The sequence below is a fragment of the Buteo buteo genome, chromosome 11, assembly GCF_964188355.1.
Source record: "Buteo buteo chromosome 11, bButBut1.hap1.1, whole genome shotgun sequence".
NCBI lineage: Eukaryota > Metazoa > Chordata > Aves > Accipitriformes > Accipitridae > Buteo > Buteo buteo.
This window is the reverse complement of record NC_134181.1, coordinates 31112365-31139596: the sequence shown is the minus strand read 5'-3', so window position 1 is coordinate 31139596 and position 27232 is coordinate 31112365. Positions and strand designations below refer to the sequence as shown.

The 27232-nt window shown below is 39.8% G+C and overlaps 2 protein-coding genes across 4 annotated transcripts in view; both read right to left on the bottom strand.

Annotated features, from left to right (window-relative positions):
• Nucleotides 1-21291, bottom strand: part of ATP2A2 (ATPase sarcoplasmic/endoplasmic reticulum Ca2+ transporting 2) — a 47677-nt gene extending 26386 nt beyond the window's left edge. The window contains exons 1-5 of one of the 3 annotated variants that reach the window (XM_075041342.1): nucleotides 21039-21291; nucleotides 19938-19955; nucleotides 19765-19847; nucleotides 12575-12679; nucleotides 9415-9553 (exon numbers count right to left, since the gene is read on the bottom strand). In XM_075041342.1, coding sequence (XP_074897443.1) covers nucleotides 9415-9553; nucleotides 12575-12679; nucleotides 19765-19847; nucleotides 19938-19955; nucleotides 21039-21156 — 463 coding nt within the window. In that variant the 5' untranslated portion in view covers nucleotides 21157-21291. The remainder of the gene's footprint in view (nucleotides 1-9414; nucleotides 9554-12574; nucleotides 12680-19764; nucleotides 19848-19937; nucleotides 19956-21038) is intronic. The other 2 variants (XM_075041344.1, XM_075041343.1) reach the window with 2 other exon arrangements.
• Nucleotides 21292-25328: 4037 nt separating this feature from the next.
• IFT81 (intraflagellar transport 81) overlaps nucleotides 25329-27232 on the bottom strand; it is a 73935-nt gene continuing 72031 nt past the window's right edge. Inside the window, exon 20 of the mRNA XM_075041348.1 lies at nucleotides 25329-25428. The gene's annotated coding sequence lies outside the window, so the exon portion shown is untranslated. The remainder of the gene's footprint in view (nucleotides 25429-27232) is intronic.

Below are 27232 nucleotides of genomic sequence, written 5' to 3'. Positions count from 1 at the left end.
CTGTAGCAAAATATTCAAGGCATTTCCAATAGCAAGGAAAGCTGTACATCAGGGTCAATTACAGAACTATTTTAAACAGCTCTTTGCAAAATAACAGCTATGACATTAAGTCACTTATAGTCTTGAATATACTTTCATGAGCATAACTGAAACTGAATATAGATAGGAAAACATCCTATGACAGATAGGAACCCACAGGAAATTTTCAGTGAGCAGTCTAGTGCAGATTGCATCTGCAAGTAGAAGGCTTTTTTCCATACACTTTAACACTGGAAAGCAATTGGGGGTTTTGGGGGGGCCTTTTAAATTCAATTACATTTCAGTCCACAGAACCCACTACCCAAGGCTTGAAATACAAGAAATTAGAAGGTGAGCATGCATTTGCATTGCTCAGTACAGAGCTGCTACAGTCTAAACGAATATAATCTTGCAGTTTTACATCTAAAACAGCAAGTCAGTTGCAGAAGTGTGTTCAATCATTATTTTAACCAAAGTTTTTAATCCCAAATAGTCACTTGATTTCTACAACGGCTCTGAAGAAATAACATAAGCTGCTTTCAAAACTGCTCAGATACATGTTCTTAAAGCATAGTTTAGACAAGTACTTAACTACTGATTAAAACAGCCCTCTAACTGTAAAATTGACTGCTTCTGGGAAGAGCAAGAGCAGGATTTGGTTCAAATCATTACAGCTTTATTCATAGAATCCTTTTATTCACACAAAAGATAATATTTTAGAATTTTAATACTGAACTTCAGCACATAATAAAGGAATCTATTTAAAAACAACCTGGCCCCCACATGGGGGTAAAAAAAAATAATCCATTTTATTTAACTGTGCATGAGTCTATACTGAAGCAGACAATTTACAGTTTCCACTCTTTGATAGAAGCTGGAGTGGCATTTAGTTGCAGTACGAATTTGAAGTTTATGTCAATCATTTTAAACAAGCCATATGCTTTCACTGAAGATACAGACAATTTAATATCTGAAAATAGTGGGTTCTTCAGCTACCTATAACTAGCAATGTTATCTTGCCAAGATCCCCACTGATTATACCCAACACTCTAGCTTTTCTTCTCAAGTTCAAAGCTCCCCACATTTTATCCTACTCCTCCCAGCATTGTGGCAATATTATAGGTCAATTTCCACTCTATTACGTACAGTCATTTACATATATGTTTGATTTTAAGCGTAGTACAACCCTACTTGTGAACTGAGTACATCAAGCAAAACAGGTGTGCATTTGCAGAAATGATTGCAGTTCCCCACAAAGGGGCTTCCTCATGAACAAAAGTCTTTAATTCCAAGACAGCAATAATACTAAACATTTAACTTCAGAATTCTGTCAGAGTATCATTTGAGACACTCACTGGGAGTCCTCTACAACCAAAATGCATTATTAGCATGTTGCAGGCTAGATCAGCCTGTGCTTTAAACAGCCCAGGAATATGGGTGGAAGTGATAGGGCACATGTTCTATGAACAGTGAAGCTGGAGGGAAAATAAACTATTAAAGCTGCATGGATTTCAGTCCCTGTTACATAGTTTTAGCTACATCTGGGTATCAACAAAGAACTTTAGACTACAATAGGGCCATACTTATCTTTCAAGTCTCAAATGATATTCTAGATCTTCTAATCAACCTTGTTGGTGATGGCAGGCTCAGGAAGCAATATTAACTTTATCCCCTCAAAGCCACCATGATACACAAGAGTCCTCAAAACAAAACTACTACTTTAAATGTGTACTTTGAACACAGATATGAACTCCGTTAACTGCCTCCGATCCCTCCCACAACTGAAGACTTGCTAAGAGGAGGTTTACAGACAGGTACGTTATAAAAAGTGAAAAGTTTTGCTTCTTTTGTATGTTAATGTGTTAGAAGAACAATTCATCTTCTTAGGAAAGAAAGTGATCTGTTTCCAAAAAGCTCCTCTAAGCAATCACAGTAAATGAGAGTACTTTTTCCTGTAGAAGTCAGAATGGTTGTTCATACACAACATGTACCTAACCCCTTCTTATTTATCATTAACCAAAGCTAGTGTTGATCTATATGTGCTATCAGCAGGTTGGGGTTGGAACTGGACTTTTGTAATAAGGATTATCAGTACAGCTCTAAACTATTCTGCCACTGTTGTCCAATTTGATAACTCTTCTTCAGGCAAGTTCTGAGGAACTGGGATACTATTTCAGCATATGGTTGAACAATTCGGGAACATAAACAGCTCCTGAAAGTAAGTAAAAACATCCCCAAAACAACTTCCATAAAACATCAAATGGAGAGGAAAAATAATTTTTTTGAAGTATAAAATTGTGTTGTTTCCCCCCTTTTAAGTGTCTTAACAGATTAAGGTTCATTGTTGACACATTCCATGTATTTTCATTTTTAAGACACTATGGTCTTTCTCCTCTTTATTAGGATGCTCTAATTTCATCAGGCTAGGGTAGATACACTATCAAATCCAGCAGATATAACCTACCACACTGCTATTAGAACATCTCGATTCAAAATACACTATGCATGAGTTTTTACCCTCAAAAGGGAAAAGGAATAAGTGTTAGCAACTATTTTCTTTAACTGTTTCAACATTACATATTATTATGGGTACAGTTATTTAAACCACTTTTCCTAACGTGATCTTTAGCCTCTTGAAGAGTTAGTTATTTTCAAGTCCCCTCTGGCCCAAAAATATGTTTCTTATCCTCTAAATTAGAGGACACACCATTGTGTGAATATTTACTAGTAAGGCAATTTAAACTTACTACATGAAGCAGGGGTATCACCTTAAAGTTTAAGAATTGAAATGAATAAGCTTAAAATAACACATACGGGATGCTACATACTTTGATCAACCAGAACTGAGTATTGTTTCTGCTGGGCAACAGTAATAGTTAAAACTTACAGAACAGACTGCTTCTGTTTAGAAGTATAGCTGTTGCAGCACAACTGTTTTTTGTATTAAACTTCCGTAACACGAGATCAACTTAGCTCCCCTTCCCTGCCTTGCATGCACACAATCTAGTCTTCCTATTGTGTTTGATTTCCTTAGACCATCAGAAACTTAATTTTTCTTCCGTAGTAACAGGTTTTAAGTATTTAACGCTTCCTGAACAAGGTATAATAAAATGCTACCAAAAATCAGAAGCTCTACAAAACAGAAAGATTGAGTCCACCTACACTTTAATATAAGGCCAAGAGTGCCAAATTGTCAAAATTTGAAGAGTCACAATGAAACATTAAGTCTGAGTTTCCACTGCAAAACAGTAAGATTGATTTATTTTCCAACAAGACAGAGATTGTAAGAGCACTGATCCATTCAGTTTTAACCATACTAGTAAAACAGCATTTGCTTTTACTGCCAAGATGACAGAACAATACATTTGAATACATTCATTCTTTGCATTTATGATGTGTGCTACATATTAGAAAACATTCATGAAATAACTTTATCATACGCTATTCTGCATTCTGGACAGACAGAAAACATCCACAGAGCTTACACTGCAGCATGTGCAGAAGTGTGGTTATCTTAACCTAAGAATTGTTACAGGTAGAAGCTAAAAAAATTTCAAACAGAACACTTACACATAGTGCAGTCTTATCAATGAAAACGAAAAAGACAGAAAAAGCTTAGCCTTCTGAGAACAAAATATTTTGAGGTCAGAACTGAGGGTTGTATTGATAAAAATTGATATACTGTTATTAAAGAGTACATAAGACTTTAATTATTCCTATTTTATTTCTTCTCATTCTGTAAAAACATAGTTTTAAGTGTCATTCGCTCTGAAGAGGGCACCAGAACATTAAATAAGATGTGTCAATGGACAGGTACCCTGCCTCTAAGCCTGCACTTACTTCTAATCTCAATTTGTCTAGCTTTAGCTTTTAATCAGTGAATCTATACCACTGTCTTCTAGATTGAAAACTCTTTTTTATTATCAGCCTATAAAAATATCTAATAGCAGAAAGAACAAACTGCTAAGTTAACCTTCAGCTTTTGCCAGATCAGGCAGACAACGACACTGTCACACCAAAGCTGAAGTCCTGTTTCCAAGTTAGGCTACATTTGGATAACAGATGAACAAACAGTAAGAATTCTGAAGTGCAGCATAGCTCCAAATGCAAGCTTTCTTTAGCCTTAAAAAAAAATGCTTGCTTTGCCAGGGTGATATGGTATTAACAGAACATTATCTTGATGTTCAAGCATTTTGTTCAGTACTATTTGTGCTTATAATAAAACCCCGCTGCACTATTGGTTCTAATCAGAGTATAGAACATCAGATACGTTCTGAATTCAAACAACTAAAACAGAATTAGTTTCAGTATTTTTACTTTAAAGTTTGGCAACTCTGGAGGGAAATGCTACAAGAATTGGGAAAAAAATTGGAGATGTGTTTCTTAAGTTTTCAAATGTGTGTTGAAGGTGACGCAAGTTTAGGCTGTGCCCTGACTTGAACCTCACATAACTACAGACTTCAGTGGAGTATGGAATGGAGTTTGGACTGCATCCGGTTATCTCAAAACTGTCTCTGATGTGTTAAGAGTTTGACAGCCAAAATGCTCACTGAAGCTCACAGATTTGTGCACTACTCATATGTGTATTTATTAAACACTCCTACTTTCATATTTTTTCTGGTTCAAAAGTAGTACTTTACAGAAAAAGCAGAACACATGCTTCATCCTTAAAAAACAAACCTGACAATTTGTACTAGGTAAAGAAAAAAAAACAAAATCAAAACCACCACAAACCAACTTGCAGTCAACTTTTTTCCATATCAAGAGATGGTCTCAGCAGTATGCTTTTAGAACAGCCCCCAGCAGGTCACCATTCTGGACTTAAGTCTTACTCCATCCTTTTCATTATTTTTTTTTCTGCATCTCTAGCACCGAGTCTGAAAATCAATTCTAGTTATTAGAAGAGTAACACAGGCACAAGGACCCAGATGTTTTGGAGCAGGATCTGCAACATCAACATTTGTTGCTTATACTATCAGAGAGAACTTGTAGCTCTTCATAACCACACTGGAGTTTGACATAATTCACCTGAAGACTCTTCCTTCCCAATCTTCTTCACCCCAAAATTTATCTTTCCTTAATTACAAGGCATCTATGCTTTAGGAAGAGTCTTAAAAATGCTCTGCAGTTAGAATTAAAAGCCTTGGAAGGTAGTTCTTGCACACTTTATGCCAGGTATAAACTTAAAACTAAGTCTTCTGGAATACACGCTAATAATAAGCAACAGCTTCTGGGAACTCTGTATTTTTAAGCTGTTGAGTACTTACAGATGTAACAACAGATGACAAGAACCATCATTTAGCACTTCAGGGAAAAGAAGAACTACTGTAACTCCAGTTTGGTCACTTCCAGATTGCAACTAATGAACATTCATTTATTAAATTACAGAAAATCAGATATGCTGTATCTAAAATAGAACATTTTAGACAGAAAAATACAACGGAAGTGAACAAAGCTCATTTCTGCTCCCAAATTTGTCAGACTGGACTTCATACAAAACTTCTAAGAACTAAGGCCATGCTGGTTTAAGTTTCTCTTTAAAATGTTACTTTAACCAAGGCAAACAAGAACTCAACTAAAACAAAGGACATCTTTAATCTATTAAGACAGCCACTAGTTACAAATTTAGAGTGCATCCTCCAATAAACTTGAGCTTTTATAGCAGCGCAATAATCCATTTTAAGACAGGCAAACTGAAAAGCCATTTGAGGACAGCATCTGGATTTTTTTTTCAGTTCATCAATTCTAAGAAACAAACAGTATATCTTAGTAACCCTTACACACTACAGTTCTGAGAACTATGCCCACCAGAGGTCTGCAAGCAAATTTAAGGCATACATACCAAACCTGTAACCCCAACTTCATCCCAAAGAGTTCCTGTTGATTGTACAGTATCTTTTTCACCATCTCTGCTTAAGTGGACATGGAAGAAAGTCTTCCTAACATATACAGCTAAGAAATTCATGTCTGCACAGTCTCTGAGCAAACATGGACTACAGTCTCTGCTAGTACACCTGCAAAATTTTAGTGTAGCATTTATGTCAAATTTGTTAGCGACTAGGCATAAGGACCAGTAATTACTCGTCAAGTGTTGCGCAGTATCTGTATGCACACTGATGCCCAAGAGACACATATGACAGTATGTTATCTACCTCTTGAGGGATAACCTGAATTGGATTATTCCATATTTACTGCAAGGTGACAATGCAGACCTGCAGTTTCCCCCTATTACTTCAAGTCAAATAAACCAGCATCTGTTTCCTTGTTGACAGTTGACAGATCAATTAAAGTTATCTTCCAGAAGCTTTATTTTAGAAGGCCACAAGGCAGACTGAATAGACTATATAATGAACGCAGTCAAACTCTACAAATAGCCTACAGAGCCAGAATAAAAAGTAATAGTGTAAACCATTATTGCACTGTCTTTGGGTTATGCTAAGCTGAGCAGGTTATCTTTAATGGGTTCAAAGCTACTGAAAATACCAAACGGTTTTGGTAACGGTTCAATGCTACTTATTCTCAGGGAACCGCAATACCAATCTATCAATTCCTACAACGAAGAATTATCTATGTGTCAGACCCACATACAGCTACTTCAAATTAACAAAGCATTAAATACAACTATTTTGTAACGGAAGACCTGTAGAAAGTTGTTCCAAATTAGATATCAGCATAGGAGAGAAACCTATCACCTGGTTATTTATGCCACTCAGTTCAAAGATATTTGCTTGGACACACAAATGTCATTGGCACTTTGCCTAGAATTCCATACCCAGATATGTATCCTAGTATGAAGAGCTCTGTCACTTCCCTACATGGTCATCTTTTTGCAAACACCATGTCAAAGGCCATCGCAGTACTCTTACACTTGAGGCACAGGCATGCACACAGTCTCTCTCACCTCCAGGTCTTGACACTAATGCTGGTACACAGTGTATTGCTCTTTTCTACTTGCTCAGTAGCTTTTCTGAGTTTGATTACAATTAAACTTTCATCATTGCCTATCTACAAGTTAGAATTTATTGTTTCAGCATCAGAGTTTGTATTATGCCCAAGCACTTATTTCTGTATTAAGTATCCACATCACTTACACTTAGTTACCTTCACTTGAAGCTGCAGTTGATTACATTTGCCAATATAATAAAAATACAAAGAGAGCTTAAGACTAGCTTGGGACTGTTTGACCCACCAGTTTAAGTGAGTATTTTAACCAGCATAAGCTTCTACAGTCAGTTAACAAGCTAGACTACCTATCTTCAAGGACAGTCATGAAAGTTGGATAATTTTTGTTTCTCTAAGTTTGTCCTTCTTAAAAAAAAAAATCAGTTCTACATGTGTTACACTATCAGACACTGTTCTACAAGCAGATTTTAAAATAATGCAATAGTAATCCTATGAAAAATAGGGTACTATGTTAAAGACAGCCTAGTGTTACAGGTACACTAGCCAGCAGTTTATTTCCAATTCATTTCTCTCCTTCAGACATAGGCCTTTTAAAGAGATGGCACAACTAATTGATTTTATTGATATTGACAATATACAGCAAGGTAATTAAAAGCCCACACATCCCCCACATTTCACACAAAAATTTAGCTTTGTCTTTGTCTTTTTCTGTAAGGTGAAAATGCAACCTCCACTTCTTCTGAAATAGCAAAGAATTAGGCAGAAAGTTTTCTGTGCTCTAGACACCTGGCAGAGGAGCAAAATCCAGCATTTTTCCTTAATGAGACATCTCAAACCAGTACAAAATACGTAGTCATCAACGTGCAGTTCTACCAATACTGCTCTGAAGCACCACAAAACACAACCCCAATGTACTCCCGTGATGTAAACTGCTTCCAAAACTACAATTCTACCGCTGACATTTAAAAACAGGATGAAGATTTGTACTAGGCATCTACTGCAGAATCTGTAATTTATACAGTTCTGTTTGCCTCAAAAGGGCGCAGAATACGTCAGCTGCTAAAACAAAATCTCATTGCAGAACTCAGGGATTTGACTGTACAGTGCAGTAATAGTGAGTCAAAACAGCAGAGTTAAGTGACAAGGTATCATAATTCACCCTTTATTTCAGCTATCAGCACTTTGTATTCGTACTTGTTCTTCACTAACAGATGCTAAGAGGAAACCAGCTTCAGCCTTCATGAGATTCACACTCTAAATTACCCTACCCAGAGCTGCTGTAGCTGAATCATCCTATGCACAAAACGAAGGCTTGAGACAGGGCTCAGCAAATGTTAAAGTTTCTCAAGGAATGAAAGCTGGGCAGCCAGCCAGCACCAACTTCATTTTGAGTGCATACTCTCTCTGCCTGCTAATTAAAATAGGAGGATAGTCAAGTTTAAGGGTATATATTTACCTTCTCTTGAGACAGCTATGACCTCTAAAAGCAAAGTGACCCTAGTGGAAAGAAAGTTTGATGTACACCCTAAATTGTTCCCAAAGGAACAATCACTTGGTTAACAGTTGATAATGACCTACAAAATATGAGTATGCAATCACTCCTGACACTTAACAAGAACCACCTAGTTTTATCTGGGAAGGAATAGGAAACATTAGAGTCACTGACAAGTCCAGTTTAGAGAAAAAGTTATTGGCATGGCAAAATGAAGGAGATTTAGCTATATGATACTTCTATTTTTGCACTCCTTCCAAATAAAGATATGCCTTTTAGGGCAAATCTAAGTTATTAGAAAGCTTGATGCAAGTGTCCAATCTTTTAAGACTGGTACTTCAAACGCTTACACCAGAGATATAGGAAGATCTACTTTGTATAGTTCTCCATTTGCGGTCCCCTATACAGCAATAGGCAAAAGAAGCAATAAAGAATTACGAAAGATGAGAAAACAATGATGTCACATGGCAGTCATACTGAGAGGACAGAGAAAGACATTCGTGAAGAGAAGTTGAAAGGCACTGCTACTACAAGAATTGGGAAAAACCTTCAGATGAAATTATCTTTCCTTAGATAAAGAACAGAGCATGACTAAAAAAAAGAAAAATCTCTGCATTCCAGAACCTAAGGAAACTGAACATGTATAAAAGCAAGGAAGAGTATTTTGTGATACAAAACAGACAAGTTAAGACGCTCTGAAACCAGACTTCAGAAAAAAATTTTAGAGTCATGTCAAGCACTAAAACCTGTACTCCAATTAAGATGCTTTGCTTTTAGACCTACCAATTAAACTAAGCAGCAATTTGAAAAACAATCCCCTCAGTGCAAATGCACATTTAAGGTAATTACAGATGAACAGAAGCAAGATTGTTCATAAGTGAAGCATATACTTAGGCATCTTTGAGAACTCCCCCCAGGGCCTCAAATCATTAAGACAAGGCCCCACAACAATTTTACAATAATATGCTAATACATGTATGTACTACATAAATTAGTCTTACCTGCCACTTCTACAATGTCACCTGGGACAATGTCTCTTGCTTTAATCCTCTGTACACTTTTTCGGTCTTGTCGATATACTTTGCCCATTTCTGGTTCATACTCTTTAAGAGCTTCAATAGCATTTTCAGCATTTCTTTCCTAAAAGACAGCAAAAATGTGTAATTTTAAAAGCCTTCAAGGAAAAATACATATGTCAGATCTGATTTTTCAAATGCATTATCATAGGAATACTACTGATGCATGTCAGCTACATTTATTAACACAAAAATTATGTGACGCTCCCCTTATGAGGTTGCTGACTGGAAATCATTACAAAATAATACAGATATTAGTGGGCGTTTAGAACCTAGAAGTTCTTTATTCAAACCCTGCAGCATTTCCTATCAAGAATACCCACTGTGTTTTGTTACAGAGAGGCCACACAAAGAGTTCTATGTAACATATGGATGCTTTTTGACATAAAAAACCCGCACTAAGCAGAATAAAGACTCATGCATATAGTCTTGTCTTGGCTGTACCTCACTAGCTGGAACAGCGTAGACTCAGACTGGAGTGGACTAGCACAACTGAATTTCACTTACTGATAGAAATCAAGGGTCAAGTTAATACACCGTTTGAGTTTTGTCTTATCAACTTTGTTTCAGCAAATCAAGTCACACTAAAGTGAAATTAGAGCATACAGACTAGAAACTTCCCTAGAGTCTCTTAACAGTTTACAAACTTAAATGAATTCCCGCACATGACAACCTTTTTATTTCCACTAACACCAGCACAATAGCTTTCCTATCTCCCGCAGTGAAACACTACCAGAGACTGATTATCAACATCATGATGCCACCTAGATAAAAGACAACATAGGAAACCAACAGCTTATCAGTACTCCTTCCCCAGCTCTTGGAGAAGTAACTTATTTTCCATTTTCCAGCCTATTGACAAGTACAAACGTTATACAGTCCTGACGATTATAGATAATGGTAAGGGTGCACATAGTTTTTAGAATGTCTACCCTTCAAATATATACCAGCCTTTCCAGGTAATGAAAACTTTCTCCTCTATTTATCAAAGCAGAAACCTAATCTCCAAAAATTCAAAGGTTGAGGTACTAGGTACTTCCACACAACAATGTAGCTGAAAACCAGCGTTACCAAAACTAGCTTGAAGGACCAACATTTATATGGCACAGCTCAGTGCCAGGCAGCGCAGAGATACCAGCACATACCCATAAAGTTATAATTAGTACTAGCCTCATATTCCACCAGGTAGAAGAATTCTGCTCCTCAGCACAGTAATGCTGATCTTGCTTTTCTGTGGATTAACTAAGAGTTAACATTAGGCAAAGCTTTAAAGGTCCAAAAGAAAGTCCCACAAATGGAAGGTTAGTTGAACAGACTTTTCCTTCAAAAAAGGAGAAATAAGAAAGAATGAAACATGATTCAGCTAGGATAGCCAGCTCAGTGTGTTAGACTATCTTTTTGTCCCCGGTTTGCTTGAAGTTACAGTACTTAGACTATCTTGCCAACCACTGAAGCACTAGCAGATGGCACTTTGGGAAAAGTGCATGTGACAGGAAAGGTTGAGGAAGGCAGAGCTAAGGCAATGACTCAGTTGCTCACATCTAGTACCTGTAGAAACAGATACATTTATGGGTGGAGACTATGTACTGTGACTTATTTTCCATGCCCATTAAAACAAGGGAATGAGTCATTTAATCTGTACAGTGATTCTGTTTCACAATTAAGTTCACTGCATATATAGAGAGATAAATATACAGGTATTCTTTGCATGCTAGCATGTGTAAAAAAAATTGGTTATTTCCTACAACAGGGTACATAACTACACAAGAAAATCCCCAAACTACACAGATAGCTTTACCTTACATTTCATGCTTAAAATTACTACATGCAGAACCATAACTCAGTTTCAAGTTAAAAGATTAATTCTTGTACAACTGCGTTACGAAGATTTGAATAAAAAATGACGCTTAAGGGGGCAATGCTGTCATCCCTTGATGGACATTACCTCTTCCCTCCATACCAGCTCTAGTAGTTGCACAGCAAGGTGGGTAACGCTAAAAACTGAATTTTTCGATAGTTAATCTTCAGCCAGCTTACTTGGGCTAGCACAAAACAGAGCACAGGAACGTGCAGCAATGCCACTCAATGCCACTTCTGGTGGCTTCCAGCGTGTCTACTACTCTCTAACATGTTTTAACCTGTTAAGAGGGCTCCTACTCTTTATTTTTTTTCTTATTTTGGATAGGTTTGTTTGGTTTTTTTAAGCATGAAACCTAACATGCTAAGATAGCAAGTAATTATGTCACACATTAACACCATCCCTTTAAACAACAAAACCAAAACTAACCTTACAAAGAACTTAAACTACCCTAAAAATCCTAGAATACTTTTTATCTGCAGAAAAACAGTTCTAATAAACTGTGCCCTGTCTGAAGTCATCAAATTAGTAAACTGAAGTTATATGAACAATTTTGTTTTGGCATCTCAAGAAGTGTTAGAATATGTTACCAATATTACTGCTGATATGATTTATAAAAAGCCATCTAATTAATCTCACAGCTGATAATGCAGGAAAAATTTCATTGTATTTAGATGTTTTCAGAAGAAACGTCTGCCTTTTGACAGACGTGCGGTCTTTAGATGTACACTTAATAGGTACTATAGCAATTGAACAGCAAGAATTAATACTGTATTAAATATACTAAAACATAGCATTTGTCTCAAGAGGAAACAGACAAGAAACTAGATTACAAGTGTTCTATCCTTTGTTCCTTTGTTGGGAAAAAGTCCCTTTTATTGCAAGCCGATCCAATTGATTGTTTGTTAGTTTTGCAAGATCTGATTTATTTCCTGTATTCAGGCCTTCATTCTGGACTGCCTAGTTCATGTGTTTACCCGTGTGTAGCCAAACACACTGATGGGCACTTCGCCTTTTTGGCAATACTTCTGAAGCTTTCATTTTACCTTTAAGTCAACACTTTCTGTCCAGAAGTTTCATGGTATGTTGACTCTCAATAATCTAAAGTTAGCAACACATACTACCTGCATTGTATGAAGCACCTGACACTGCACTGTACAGTCCTTCCTGTTAAACCAAAAAAACCCAGAACGTCTGTGATTTGATGTTGTAAAAGTATCTGCATACCTGCCACACTCCCACAATTGCATTGGCTACTAATATAAGTAAGATTACAAAAGGCTCTACAAATGCTGTGATTGTTTCTTCACCTTCTTCAAACCAGGCCAGGACCTGTAAGAGAAACAATGATTTAAATTACTAACCTATTTACACAGACACCTGGCAAACTTAAGACCTGGTAAGTTTCAGCTTGAGGTTCAATGCTTAAGACTTCAGTAATTTTGGAAACCCATCTATCTTCCAAGGTATAGTTTTGTAGTTCATGAATGAGTTGGCAATGTGCAATGGAAAAGGAGAAAAAGAATCTGTAATAAAGTAGTAGTACAAAGTTCATTTCCAAGGCTGCTCCTCTTTTAAAGGAGCATGCTATTTATTTGGGAAACATATTGGTACTTTTGCTTCACAAATAAAGCAGAACTTGTGACAACAGCTATGGCAGTGAAAAGTTTAAAAAGAAAGTAATTTTCATTACTGTATAAAACAGGATGCAGACAGATTAATTTGACTACTTAGAACACTAATAATTTGCCAGAATCTGAATTTTAACCAAGTTAATTGTTCTTCACCAATAACTTGCACAACTGAAAACAGCTCAAGTTTTCAGTGAGTACATATGAAAAATAAGCATCTACTTATTTAAATCCAAGTAGTGTCTTATTGAAGCATCTAAGTGAATTGTATAGTTACATCTGAAGTTGAATTCTGAGCTGAGTAGCTGATAAAACTCAAAACTAGATTTTGAAAAGTAAGTCAACTTGAAGACCTGCATAAAAGGCTTCACGTTAATTTTATTTTCATTAATTTGCTTTAGAATTACACTCTAGTTTCAGGCTTCTGCCATTCACTTGACTTGGATGGGTATGCGTCAGGGCCTCTGCACAGTTCTGTAGTTACTGAAGAAGAAAGTCAAGCTAACATGACCAGAGAGGAAGAACTTCTTCATCAACATGTTGAGCAACAGGAAGCCTGGAAAGTGACAGTAAATAGGAACAACGTGTTGAGATAATTAGGGCTGGTAGTCAGGCAACAGCACTCTGAATCACTAGAAGACTGCAGCAAGCAAACCGTTACTAAAGCAAGCGCTGTAATTCCACCAACATGCTGCTCAGAGCTATTGCTCAATTGTGAAACACTCCAGGATGTTAAAAGGAAGGAGCAGCAGCATGAAAGCCTCAAGCAGAAAACAGACTGTCAAGCAAATCCAATGCAACAACAAATTTTTATTACAAAAGGATAAACTCATAAGATCCAGGTTATGATTAATAAGACTGAAACATTCCAACTGGCAACACAACATTTTGAGGGTCTGTGTAATCCGTCTGGAGAAGAGATTTAGTAGGGGTCTCTTACACTCTCTAGATCTCAGTATTTCTTCCCTCCTCCCACACCACTAATCTCCAATCCCCAGTAGCAACTTCTGCCCTTTGACCCATTACAGCAGTCATACAGTCTAAATTGTAGTCTGCACTCCACACATTACCCCTTGTATCACGGACAGCTCTTACTCTGCACCAGCACTGTTGCCCCCAGTGGAGCTACAGAAAAGGCAAATGGTACATTTCCAGTTTTCTTAGCATATACAAGGTCACAGACTGCCATCAGAAAAGCTGCTTACTATCTGTTTCTTCCCTCCCTTTATTGGAATTCTGTAAAGCCCATTTTGCTTCCAACAAAGCAAGTAAATTCAATCATTTTGTGATGTTCTTAACAGAGCAGGTACCTACAAGGTTAACTGGAATAAAACATCTGTTTTACACAATGCTAAACCATAATCTTTTAAGATTAAAGACCATGTGTGTTGTAAAATAACATTGAGAAAGCCCGCAACTTTTAAGAGGCAAGGAAAGAGGCAAGGACAGCAAGATCCAAGTATGCCAAGGAGAACCAAAATTAAGTTTTCAAGGCATCTTTTGTTTCAATAAGCCATTATTTCAAGAGGAGCAGGTGAACTGAGATTAGAGATCCTGACAGTACAGATCTATTGTTTTAGATCTTCACTGTTCGGTTTTTGGCAAAATTATCAATCTGTGACCAGATTAAAATGAAGTATCTAGTTAATCCAGGAACGCCGCAACACACATTTCTCCCCCAAAAAGTTTCCACACAATTACTAACAGTGGAATGATCTAAGCTCTAGTTCTAGAACATTTTAGTAAATATAGACATGTAAATAACAGAAAACATTGAGTTCTTGGTTTTGTTATAGCAGACTACAGCTATATTAACACCCCATTTAGGACACTTGTGATACACAACACACATTGCTATAACAGATCAGGTTGATAGTAGCCTGAAGTAAAAACAAACCCACAGTAAAAACCAAAGAGAAAGTAGAACAAGGAATACAAGTATTTAACTAGGCGTTTTTAGTAATAACAGATCATATGCTGAAGCCTGGTAGAGACTAGGTAATTCTTGTCGAAGGCATCTAGTCCTTGTCAGGAAGTTTCCATTAGTACACTTTTAAGACCTTGGAGAGGTTTACAATGAGAGATCTTTTATCTGACTACTACTCAGAAGGGCCCCGCCATATTTCAGCCCTAATCACTTTAAGACTCACATGTAGAACAGCTTAATTTCCAGGTCATTGATCTCCAATGTACTGTTCAGGCAGTATGGTCAATAAGTAAAGTTACCATGTATTTAAGAAGCTTAAAAGAGTAGGACAAAAAAAAAAAGCAAGATAATGCCCCAAGAGAAATCCAAGTCTGAAAATATAAGGGCAATTAACAGCAAGACATAAAAGTCCCATACCAACAGCCAACGTAAGCAGCTTAAAGGACAACTTTCATTCAGCATATTTGCTTGAGGGCTGCTAGAGCTATGGCTTGCAGAAGCTTATTTTAATCAAAGCCTAATGGGGTGGACCTGCAGGACACTAAGCCAAAAAATACACAATGACAGGCAAATAGCACTTAGTTTTAATGGTTATTTGTAAAAAGGGGGCAGAGGTACAATGCATAAGTCAGCCAGCAATAAGATGACTACTGAAGAAAACAGCTAGAACAGAGGTGTCCTTACAGCTTTTTGCACTTCTACAAGTTAAGTATCTCTGTATTGTCAGACAAGTCATGGAAGCATGTTGTCTCAGATACTATTTATCATTAAGTAACAAAAAGAGAATTAAAGAATAGAAGTTTCAAGATAGAATTCTGTTGCCCAGCAGGCTGTACCCACTTACTACTAACAGAGGAAAAGCAAACAGTTTGTTGTCAGCAACCTAACAAGGTTTTTGTTTATTTTTCATTTTGACAATGGAAACTTAAAAGCAAACTGGGAGAGTAAGATCTCATCCTAACAAAAAGTAGCCCTGGACTAATTAAAGCAGGTCATATAAACTATGGACTGCTTTTAAGGGAGCTTTCTTCTCACAGGATACTATGAATTAAGATTTAGTATATTTTGGACAGAGTACTGACTACTGCTCAGAAAACCCTCTTTTAGCAATTTCTCTTTTCAATACGAATTACCTTAAAATTAAGCAGATGCAAACTATTATATTAGTCCTGATACTTGTTCCTTGTCATACTGAACACCAGGAAATACTAAAGAAAAACCTCCCAATTTTAGTTCCATTATTCAGTAGATTTTTTATTTGCTACCCAAGGAAAGAGGAGGAAAAAAACAACAAAAAAAAACCCAACGGATCTTGACCACACATATAACTACAAAATTAAGAATTTTACTGGGTTAGCAGATTTTAAACACCCATCAGATATGCTACTCCGTATTTCTGAAAATAAACACATTCCTGTGTTTAGTGTAGCAGTAAGGAAAAAAAAAACATAGCACCCACAGGTTAATTTCTACAAAGTAAAATGGAATCACAATTACTTCTCACAGTTTTATCACCCCTACCCATCAGCTGGTATCTCGGGTGCTACTGAGTAATCTGAGTTTAGGTAAAGCGTGTCAGTGTGATGTTCTACAGCAATCCTTATCTTGTGCCACATACTCACTGCTACTGACCTCAACAGGTAACTTTTGGGGTGATTTCAGGACAAAGCCTGCAACATTTTTACTGGCACATCTTACTTCCTTCAAGAGTAGCTTTGCTCACCTTTTAACACAGATTAGGTTATACTCACGCTAATTTACAGGCTATAATAATCTCTGGACTAAATCACAATATATTGTTTTAATCTAAACATGGATATCCGGTATTAGAAAACATTTCCAGAACATTCACTTCTAAGTTATCTTAGGAATCAAAGAAATAAAGGGCTGGGGGGAAGAATGCTCTTAGGATGCTGTATTGACACTTAAGTTTTTAGTAGAGCTTATAGTCTGCTGCATCTTATAGAAGAAAATTCACTATAGGTGTGATGCAAAGGTAAGAGTGCAGGGTTAAGCATACATCACTGTTTAAAGCATATATACTTTACCAAAGAATTATTCTACGTCAGATGAACAGTTAATATCTTGCAACTTGTCAAAGTCATTCATACAGCAAAGCAAGCTGTTCTGTATGTAAATACTGCAGATCTCAGTACATGATACACAAGTAGCAAGAATTAGAAGCCACAGCTCATGGAAAATTAAACATCCTCTTACTTGCAACCTAGAAAGTCAGGCTATGAAGGCCCTTGAACTGCTGAGATGCACTCTACAGGTTTATTTCTGCATAGGCTTCACAGATTCAACAGAACACTGAGACAAGGTCCAAGCCTCTATGTAGATCCATTTACTCACCATCAGAAATTATTCATATTGTTTCTCTTCAAAAGCCATACTTAAGGCTTTTTCTAACTAGGCACATCTGTAACAGCAGTTCTGACTTGGAATGTAGGACCTAGTATCTACAGCCAACAAACATGCAGCATGTGACCCCTACAATCAGCTAGGGTGACACAGATTCAGCTGTTAGTCTGATTTATTTTACTGACACATACCTGACAGGGGGTGTGGGAGCAGAGGACACTAAAGGCACTTTGAACACAGAAGTTTATATTGTATGTAAGATGGGATGTTTCTGCACTAAAATCTAATGCAGATCTCAATGTTAAAGATGGCTGTTTCTGTGCAGTCCTAATAGTAAGAATCTAATATGATTTATGATCACAACACAATCACCAGAAAAGCTTCCACAACACAGAACAACAATCTATATACCTCAAGATCCTCTCCCTCATACCTGAATCCTCAACATTTTTTTTTAAATTGATGACGTACAGCTGGTAAAGAACACCAGAACTTAGGTGAAGTTAATTACATCCAATTTTTGCAGCAATACAGTCTTTATATCAACATACTCAACCGTTCTTTACAGCTACTACAAAAGTCTCCAATATGCTTTCATCAAAAAAAATGTTAAAATCTAAGAAAAAAAGACAACAGATGACCACCTTCTGAGCAAGGAAAAAGCCAGAAACAAACACAAAGGGAAGTACTATTAAAGTACCAAAATTATAATATATTTATTTTTTTCTTTTAATTTCATCAAAAGGAGAAAATCTTTACTACTAACATCAATTTATAGTGGGTAGCCGTAACTCTTAAATAGGAGACAGAAAAGGCAGAGCAGTAGCCCAAGGTCATATATCATGCCAGTTGCACAGAAGCAGAGAACCCAGATCTATCCCACACTCCATTAGACTACAGTCTCCTCTTAATTAGACAGGAAAATTAAGCATACTGAAAAAAGAAACAGAACGCAGTTACTAATCAAGTTTTCGAAGAGGGCTTGGCAGAGTACGTTCTTCGACCTCTGTCAGTCTGGTATTATACTTACTCAGATTCAGCAATGAAAGCTTAAAGTTCGGTGAATTTGATTTTTCACTTACTTGGTTATAATAAAAACAAATAACATACCTTGGCATGAAAGGCTAACAAACTTCTGTACTGTCATTTATCTCATGAGATGAGAGAAACACTCCTGTCTTTTCAGGAACAAAAATACATCCCCTTTTCACCCTCTGGGAGGGGAAAATGGGAAAGAGGAGGAAAAAAAAGGATTCTGAATGACCTGTTTATTCAATTTTCTATAGCCAGCCCAATTTCCTCCCCAGGAAACAGAAGAGTGAGTAAGGCACATTTGTCTCCACGGTCAAGATCAATGCCACCCATCATTGCTCACCTGGTAACAGTATATGCATACCAAAACTCAAAGCACTTTCAAAGGTGTCAGTGTGGCTATAGCTGAAGCCTCTCTTGGTGGAGGATCAGCAACACAGTATATACTGCAGCAGCCAAAACAGGGCAACCCTTCCCCCATCATACAGAACAGCTTCAGAGTACATTCTCCTCTGCCCATCCTAATTAGCTCGCCCTTAGCTAAAGAGTCACCACAATTTCCACTCCCCCCAAGAGCTGCAGTATTTATTTTTTTTTAAAGTAGTTAATTGCAACTCCAGGGCAAAGTCTACTATAAACTTTTACTCCTGCCTAAACAGTTTAATATTCTGCACACTTTTGTTTGTGTTGTCCAGCTCCCCAAGACATACAGCCTTCATCTTCCACCTATACTTAGCCTTTGCTCAGTTTTCCAGTTTTTCAGCAAACACATACCCTTTACACATCATGTAAAAAGATTGCCTAAACATGCTTTTGAAAAGAAAAAAAGTTAAAAGTGTTCTTGTTCTTTTAATCCTGTATGCAAAGCAAGATGTCCATTTAATGACTAGACTATCCAAAGGTCAGTTACCAAATTTGGTCAACAATGGTGCCATCACAGCCGTCATCATTCTTGTCACTGTCAAAAGCAACAACTGTCACCTTGCTATTATCAGGAAGGGAAGGCAACTGGAATATTCGCCATGTAAATTCTATTTACAGTCTGCATTGCATCCAAAAATGTCTTCCAATGATTATACATTGAGCTTGATAACGATTAACTCAAAGGCAAGAAGAATGTCCAGTTAAACACTTACTCAAGGTTAGTTTTCAATGCCAACAAAAGCATTGGGAAATCCCACCTCAAAAAAGCAAACTGGGTTGAATGAGAAGCACTTTTTAAATACCCGTCTAGTGTAGTTACGTACTCATGACTCATGCAATGAAAGATTCCCTGAGATTTTGTTTCCTAGCACACAGAAACCTCTTCACAAGGCAACTAATTTGAGAGATAGCAATTTACTCTGCATCTTATACTTCTACTTTTTGAGAAATAATAACTTCAGTATGTACAGTTCCTATACATTATAACATCTGTCATTCTGTGATACAGAAGCCTATGAAAAAAAAATATTCATACTTACAAAAGATATGCAAGCTGCCAGTAACAAAATTCTAACTAGTAAGTCTTCAAATTGCTCAATCACAAGCTCGAGTAATGTTTTTCCTGCAATATATAACAAAGCCATTTAGTTATGCATATTAAAAAAATGATGAATTGTCAACAAGAATTAGCAGATTTCATGAACATGCTTACCTTCCTCAGCCGGTAACTCTGTCAGTGAAAGATGTTTCCAGGAAGCATGTCAAAGAAAAGAAATCATTGAAGAAACACATTAGAGCACTGTAAGGTATCCACCAGATATTGTTTCTGAATTGCACACTCAACCGGGTTGGATTTGACCATATTGAAAGCCCCGTTAAGGTGGCTCTTTTCATTAGAGCATCTCAATAGGCTGGTAGTTTTGCATTTTAAGACACATACAGGTTAGCCGGAATGTGCTAAGGGTTATCATTCAGCCAAGTCATCACTCCAGCCAGCTGTGGGACTTCTGCTGTTGCTGCACACAAAGGGTCAAAGGCTCAAAACGCTTTTCAAACGATTTCTGACAAAGGTTTTCCTCCACATTCACTTCAAAAAACCAAACCACCAAACTTGGTTCAAAATATTTCAAATTCTTTCCTCCATTTTAAGGATATTTTCTTATTTCTGCTCTCCCTTTTATCTCCCCGCAACTAGATTTAGTAATTCAAGAGGCACAAAAGCAGTGTTAAAGCTAAAAAAAACCAACCCACCGTATAATCTTCTCATAGCTTTTCATTTTTACACAACGGCATGGGAGTTCAAAAGGGACTAGGAAGGCCAAGCAATAAGGATTAAAAAAAAAAAGAAACACCTTACAGGCTGAATGCTGTGCCCCGACTCGAGAGAAGAATGTAAAATAAGGGACAGAAAGGCACTGAAAAGCAGGGAAAAATGAAGGTCAAGACGGACAAAAAAACCACCCCACAGCGCTTCATTTCAGAATGGAAGAAGATTTCCCACCGTTAAGGTGAAAGGAAACGGAGGTGACATCCTCCTTCCCAAAGCAGCCCTGTGAGCTTGGGGTATGAAAGAAACCCACGAGGTGGAGTTCAAGTCAGCCATCTTCTCTCCCTCGCTCCTATTCCGGGTCCTGTAAGAGATGCCGGCTTTGCAAATACACACACGTTAGGCCTTGAAACAGGGCCCCGAGAAGGATGAGCGAAAAAGAGAAAGGGGTGGAAAAGGGAGCAGAGAAGGGGGGAAGACGACGAGTGCCAGCGACAGCATCCCCGCGGCGAAGGGAGGCGGGCGGCGTGGGGCCGGTTCACCTACCGTTGGAACCCCATTTCTCCTTCAGCTTCTTGACTTGCTCCAGGCTGAGCCCGGTGCTTTCGTTGACGCCGAAATAAGCCAAAACTTCCTCCACAGTCTTTGTGTGCGCGTTCTCCATGGTTGGGGCAGGGAGCAGCAAATGGTGCCTCGCCTCTTCCTCCTCCTCAGCGGCGGCGGGCGCGGCGGCGAGCCCCCTCCTCAGCCCCTCGCTCTTTCCCCCACCGCCCCCGTCCTATCACCATAGACCCCCTCCCGCAACAGAGAGGAGCCCCCGAGCCCACCTCAGCGCCTCACTCTTCCCGAAGGAGGCAGGAGAGGAGGACAAAGAGAGAAATTAAAAATTTTTTAGAAAAAAAGAAGGGAAAGCCGTCGGGAAAAAAAAAAAAAAAAAGCCCCCGCCCCCCTCCCACCCCACACGCCCGCCGAGGGAGCCGAGCCGCCTCTCCGGCAGGGATGAGCCGGGCTTCAGACGCCCCCCCGGCCCGGGGCGGGCAGCTGAAGAGAGGGAGGAGAGAGGCGCGGGCCCCCGGGGCCGCTGTCGCCTTAGGGACGCGGGAGGGCGTGCGGGGGGCTCGGCGGCACCGGCTGCGGGTGCCTGCGTGGGGATGGGCCGCGTCCAGGTGGCCGAGCGGCCTCTCCGTTCGTCTCCTCAGGCTCCGAGCCGCCCCCGCGGAGGGCGATAACGGCACGCCTCACCCCGCTCGCCTCCAGAGGCGGGGGGGGGGGGAGAAAAAGGCGCAGTTGCCCCGCTGCCCGCCTCGCCTCCGCCGGGAAGGGTCGGAATCGGCCCCCTCCCTTTAGCAGCCCGATCCCCCCCCCTCGCCGGCCCAGGCCGCTGTCGCCGTCACGGCTTGGCCTCGCTCGCTCGCTCGCTCGCCCCCCCGCGCCCGGCCTCGCCGCTGCCTCCCGCTCGCTCCGGTCGCGCACCGGCGGCGGCTGCTCTAATGTAACTTATGGGAGCTGGGCCGCCCGGGCCCCTCTCGCCGCCGCGGCATGTGGACGCCGCTCATTGGCGGGGCGCGCGGCGCGGGGCGGGGGGAAGGCGCGGCCCCGCCCGCGGCGCTGAGGCGGTGGCAGCGGCGCCTGGCGCGGCCCTGCGCAGCGCGGTCGCTCGCTCGCCCGCCCTCGGCTCGGAGGAGGCGGAGGAGGAGGAGGCGGAGGCGGGTGATGCAGGCCTCATGCGGCGGCGGGAGCGCTTCCGCTCCGCAGTGGGAGAGGCCCCGCAGGTGGGGTGTCCGCTTTCCCGCCCCCCCCCATCCCCCCCCGCCCCTGCCCCGGCGTGAACCGCCGCGGCCGCCCTCTGTCCCGGCCTCAACCCGCGCCTGGTGGTGGCTGAGGGGGGGAGCGGGGCTGCCCTGGCGGTAGCGCGCGCCGGCTGAGGGGAGCTGCCCGCCTCCCGGGGCGCGCGCTGTCGCGATAGGCGTCTCGGCGCTGGTGAGGGGAGGGGGGGGTTGGCGCGGAGCTGCCCCGGCGCATGTCGTGACAGGAGCGTCAGCCTGCCTGTGGGAGCTCCCCTCGCTTCTGACGTGAGAGGAGCCTCATCCAGCCAAAGGGGGGGCGTGGGGCTGCCCCCACCTCTGTCGTGGCAGGAGCCTCATCCAGTCATGAGTGCGCCGGAGGTGAGAGAGAGAGGTGAGGGCTGCGTGCCTCCGTGCTAGCGCTGAGGGGGTTCATTCCCCAGAGGTCCTGCCCCTCCTCTGGCGAGGCCTGCGCTGACACTGAGCAATGTCTTTTGCACAACTTCCTTCATTCCCGTTGCAGCCATCACACGCTGCCCCGCCGGCATAACAGTGACACACACACTCACTCAGCCCTGGCTTGCACAGCGATAACGTAAGGAGGTATAAACTGCACAGTGTGATTTCAGCAGCGTGTGTGGTGTGAGATACCAGCTTTCCTCAGCACAGTATCTCGGTAACTGAAACAGACTCGCAAACCAATATAGAACACAGAAACTGACTGATTTAGCCGTCCCACGCAATAATTCACAGAAACTTCAATGAACACAATACAAACAGAGAGCAGCGCTAACTGACATTAATGACACCTGCAATACCTGCGTGACACATAGCAAGCAATTCAGTACGCAATATAAACACCTTCCCTTGAAAGCACTTGGTGCCAAGCAATGTTCTTGTATATGCCTGTGCAAATATAAAAGCTGAACTCTACGTGTGTGCTGGGTTACATAAATGTGATCCTACATACAATTTGCATATCCATCACTTACAAACCACCCACAAGTACCACGTTATAAGAAACTGTATGTCTGATCTAGAGGGAAAATATCTTAGTCTTACCTCTGTATTAGCAAAGGAGTAAGGAGAGAGGGCAGCCAATATAAACTTAAAATGTTCTAGGGTATGTGTGGCCCTATATGCTTTCTAGCAAAAGTACAACCTCCCTCAAAGAGACTCCTCTGTAACTAGCCAATGTCCAGATAAGGATAACTTGACAGCATGCCTACACTTGACAGGGCAGTTCTGAATAAAAATTCACGAGTTAGATCTCTGATGATCTAGTTCAGGTGTAACAATGACTTATTCCAGGTGTTGCCTGTATTAATTTTGTCTTGCTTATCAGCAGGATTAATCAGCATGGCCAAATGTTGCTTGAAGACAGTTATGTTGCTTCTCATACCACTACCTCACGCTGCATGTATATAGACATACCCTAGCTGTTAAAGAGGTACAGAATGTCAACATGACAGGTTTATATAGTTTACTGAAAGTTTCTTACCTGGTTTTAATACTTTTCTTGATACTGCATGAACACATGATCCCATCATCCCCAAAACATAACTGGTTACAAGGTGCACATACATCCAAAATTAATACTCTTACAAAACAGTATGTCTTCGAAAATATGCACTCAATGCCAACAAAACCACTGATCGATGCTTGTCACAGGCCCACCTAACCCACACCAAAGTTTTCAGCATCCTCTAACACACAAGCGTGTACGTATGCACCTCTGTCTTCAGACACCTCTGCATGATACACTCTGTCAGTCCCCATATTATGTGCATATGCAACATGAAAAAATATCTAATTTCCACAATCATATACAGAATAATGCCAGCTACTTGAATTAACATATTTCACTAACAGCGGAGTACGTCTATATGAGTAGTTCCTTCCGTTCTACCGCGTTAACACAGCCTGCTTTATATGTAAGCTTTTTGTAAAAATACATTTACCACAGCAATGTTTTTACACACGAGCATATTTTACTAGCCTTCATATACAAGAGCACCTGTAAAGGACTTGAAAGTCCTGCATTTTATTTTCTTACTATTTTTAACTATTACTTTTAAATGTTGTAAAAGAGCAGTGCAATTAAGCATCAGTAGCAATTTTTAAAATAAACTGGTATTAGAAAGAACCCGGGGTCATATTTCATATTATTTCTCCCTGTGATATGCTTTGTATTTCATTGGTGGTTTCCTTTTTGTGCCTGTTTCCAAAAAGGCTTATGGAAAATTATTTTAAGCGTACCAGAACCATGGCATGGGCAATTAGAGCTTGGCAGAGTGTATAATAAAGTAGATACGGTGTCCTTTCAGTCTAACTTGTTAACAGGCAGAAATGCTGCTAGGAAAGCGAACAGACTTTGCGTTCTAGTGAATCCTGGGGAACTCTTGGCATTCTCTGGGCTTCACTAGTTCAGCTACTGTTTGACAACTCCACTTCCGTTGTTTCTGTCTCATCCATTAAGAATAGAGGACTTGATTCTTCCTCCTTTTTTCCATCTTTTGAACATAGACCCTACATAAAATCTGGAAAGAACCTGAAAGCATAGTCCTCTGCCTGTGTTTATTTCTGTCCTGTGTTCTGTTATGGCTCAGTGAATTTTGAGAGAAGAATGACTGAATTAAGGAGTGTTCTACAGGTCTTTGTCTTCCAGAGCAGGATAAAATCTGCATTTCCTTCACAGTTGCTTCCCTGTCTTTCCACAGATGTGCAAGACCAATGCTAGCTGACCAGTGAGGATTTCTTTGCAGGTGATACCCTCCAAATCATTAAAGATCTTCTGAGAGCTGCACAGTTGAAAAACATTTGCAGATACAATGCTTGGTCTAGACAGCATAGTGCAGAATGAACTACAAATATCCATGTAGCTAATGCAGCAGAAGCAGTACCTGCTAATTTGGGCATCACTTGATATCATACAAATTTAGAATTGTGTATTGAAATCAGTGTTATTTCCCATTGCTATACAAGGATTCATAAGGTTGCCTATGAAATTTGTCTTGTCTCTCAGAGAAGATGGTTATCTTGACCCAAATCAGAATGATGGCACCTCAGCTCTGCCTTAAGCAACGCAAGCCAGTGAAAGCTTCCAGGTGATTAATACTTCCAGGAGGTTCAGATAGCTTTACATTCTCCATCTTTAAGGAAGAAGGAAAACAATTTATTTTGCTGCTGCAAAGTGAAGTTGCAGTTTGTTTTTAGAGTGGAACACCTTAGAGTGGTACCTTGGAAAGAAACACAACAAAATGGGCCAGCTTTGGCCTTGATGAAATTCCATTCACATAATGGAAGTATACCATTCATACATTTGGCTTACCATCTTTTTTTCACTGTAATATATTAGAAGAAGCAGCCAACATGTCAGGCAGCAGAATTAAAACAGTTCCTGTAATGCTTACTAATTGAAGTTAATGGGAATTTGGCCTGAGAGAAGACTGCAGGATGCTTTCCTTCAAATTGCAATAACATTAAGTCACCCCTATTGCTGCAAAGCAGATTCACAGTAGAGTTACTGGTCATAATGTGAAGTGTCTCTTGCTGTACACAAAACCATATGTTTTGTAGCTCAATTTTCAAAGAAGATTAATAGATTTTACTGGAGCTAAATGCAGCACAGAAGGGCACTACACAAAATGCCAGTTTGTTGAGCCAATACACCTGAATGCTGACCTGCAGTAGCCTTCCTATTTCAGGCCTGGATCTCTTTCAGTGGTCATAGACAAAAGTATAATATTCTCCTTAACTGTGCCAAATTATGTCATGATTTTTGCAGACTGGCTAATTGCCTAATGGGGCTTAGGTTGAGACCACCAAACTCATTGCTCTTATTACCCCAGCTGATTTAAAATACAAGTCTTCATGAGTGACAAATGGGGGCATTGTTTCTTCCTCCTACGGTACTATTTTATTCCTCTTAAATTGCGGTTATTAAAATGTTTCAGCCACTTGAAATCTACTAAGACATATTAAAATACTGCAAAAGTGCTGTATCAAAGTGGAAAGGTTTTAAAACTGCAGTTCTGTCATAGGATAATGCAGTTTAAATATAGCAACTGTTTTTTCCAGTCAGCTTGCTCTTTGATTTCATGGTATTATGTCAAGGGGGTTTTTTTCCCCTCTCCCCCTTTAAGAAGCTTATAGATTAAACAGCAAAATGCAAAAAATACTGAGATGAAACAGTTACACAAACCCAGTAGAAAAATCAGTGTTAAAATATGAGTTTGAATTTTGATAATTAAGATAATCTGAGTTTGTTCTGAATCATTTTTATTCCTAGGCAATATGTGTTCCTGTATCAGCAGCAGGTAGAATTTGACTTCCACTGAGACCGAGAGACTGTGAATACAAAGGATAGTGTTGCTGCTGGGAGATTTCTAGAACTGGATCACTGTTCCTGCACAAAGCAGCTGCTTGCTGCTTTGGTAGTGTAAAAGAGGCAGTGAGACAGATTCTGATCTCAGTAACTATAAGAGATCACAGTTTGGCTTGGTAGATTTCTTCTTTTATTTCTGTATCCTACTGATAGTCACTTGGTTTGTCACTGAAGACTCCATTAGGGTATTTGCCACAATAATCTCCATTTCCTTGTTTGGAAAAATCTTTCTGCCTATCCCATGCTGACATCAATAGGAGATCTAGAAGTATGGGAGAGAGCAACATTACATCAGAACCAAGATCCATCATGCATATCTGAAAAAATAATTTATCCTTATGTGATGGCCAAGTCATTTCTCTTAAAGGGAAATCAGCTTGACTGCTATCTTAAAAATGCACAACAACTTTAGAAATAAAGCACTGGTTGGTGCCCACGAGATTTGAATTCTTATCTCATCCTGACCTCAATTTTCCATCTAATTAAGGTCTAATTCTGATTAATTTGGCAGCTAGCTGCCATTTGTTCCTGTGTAAATATCCCTTGTGTGCTTCTGGGTCTCAATTTTG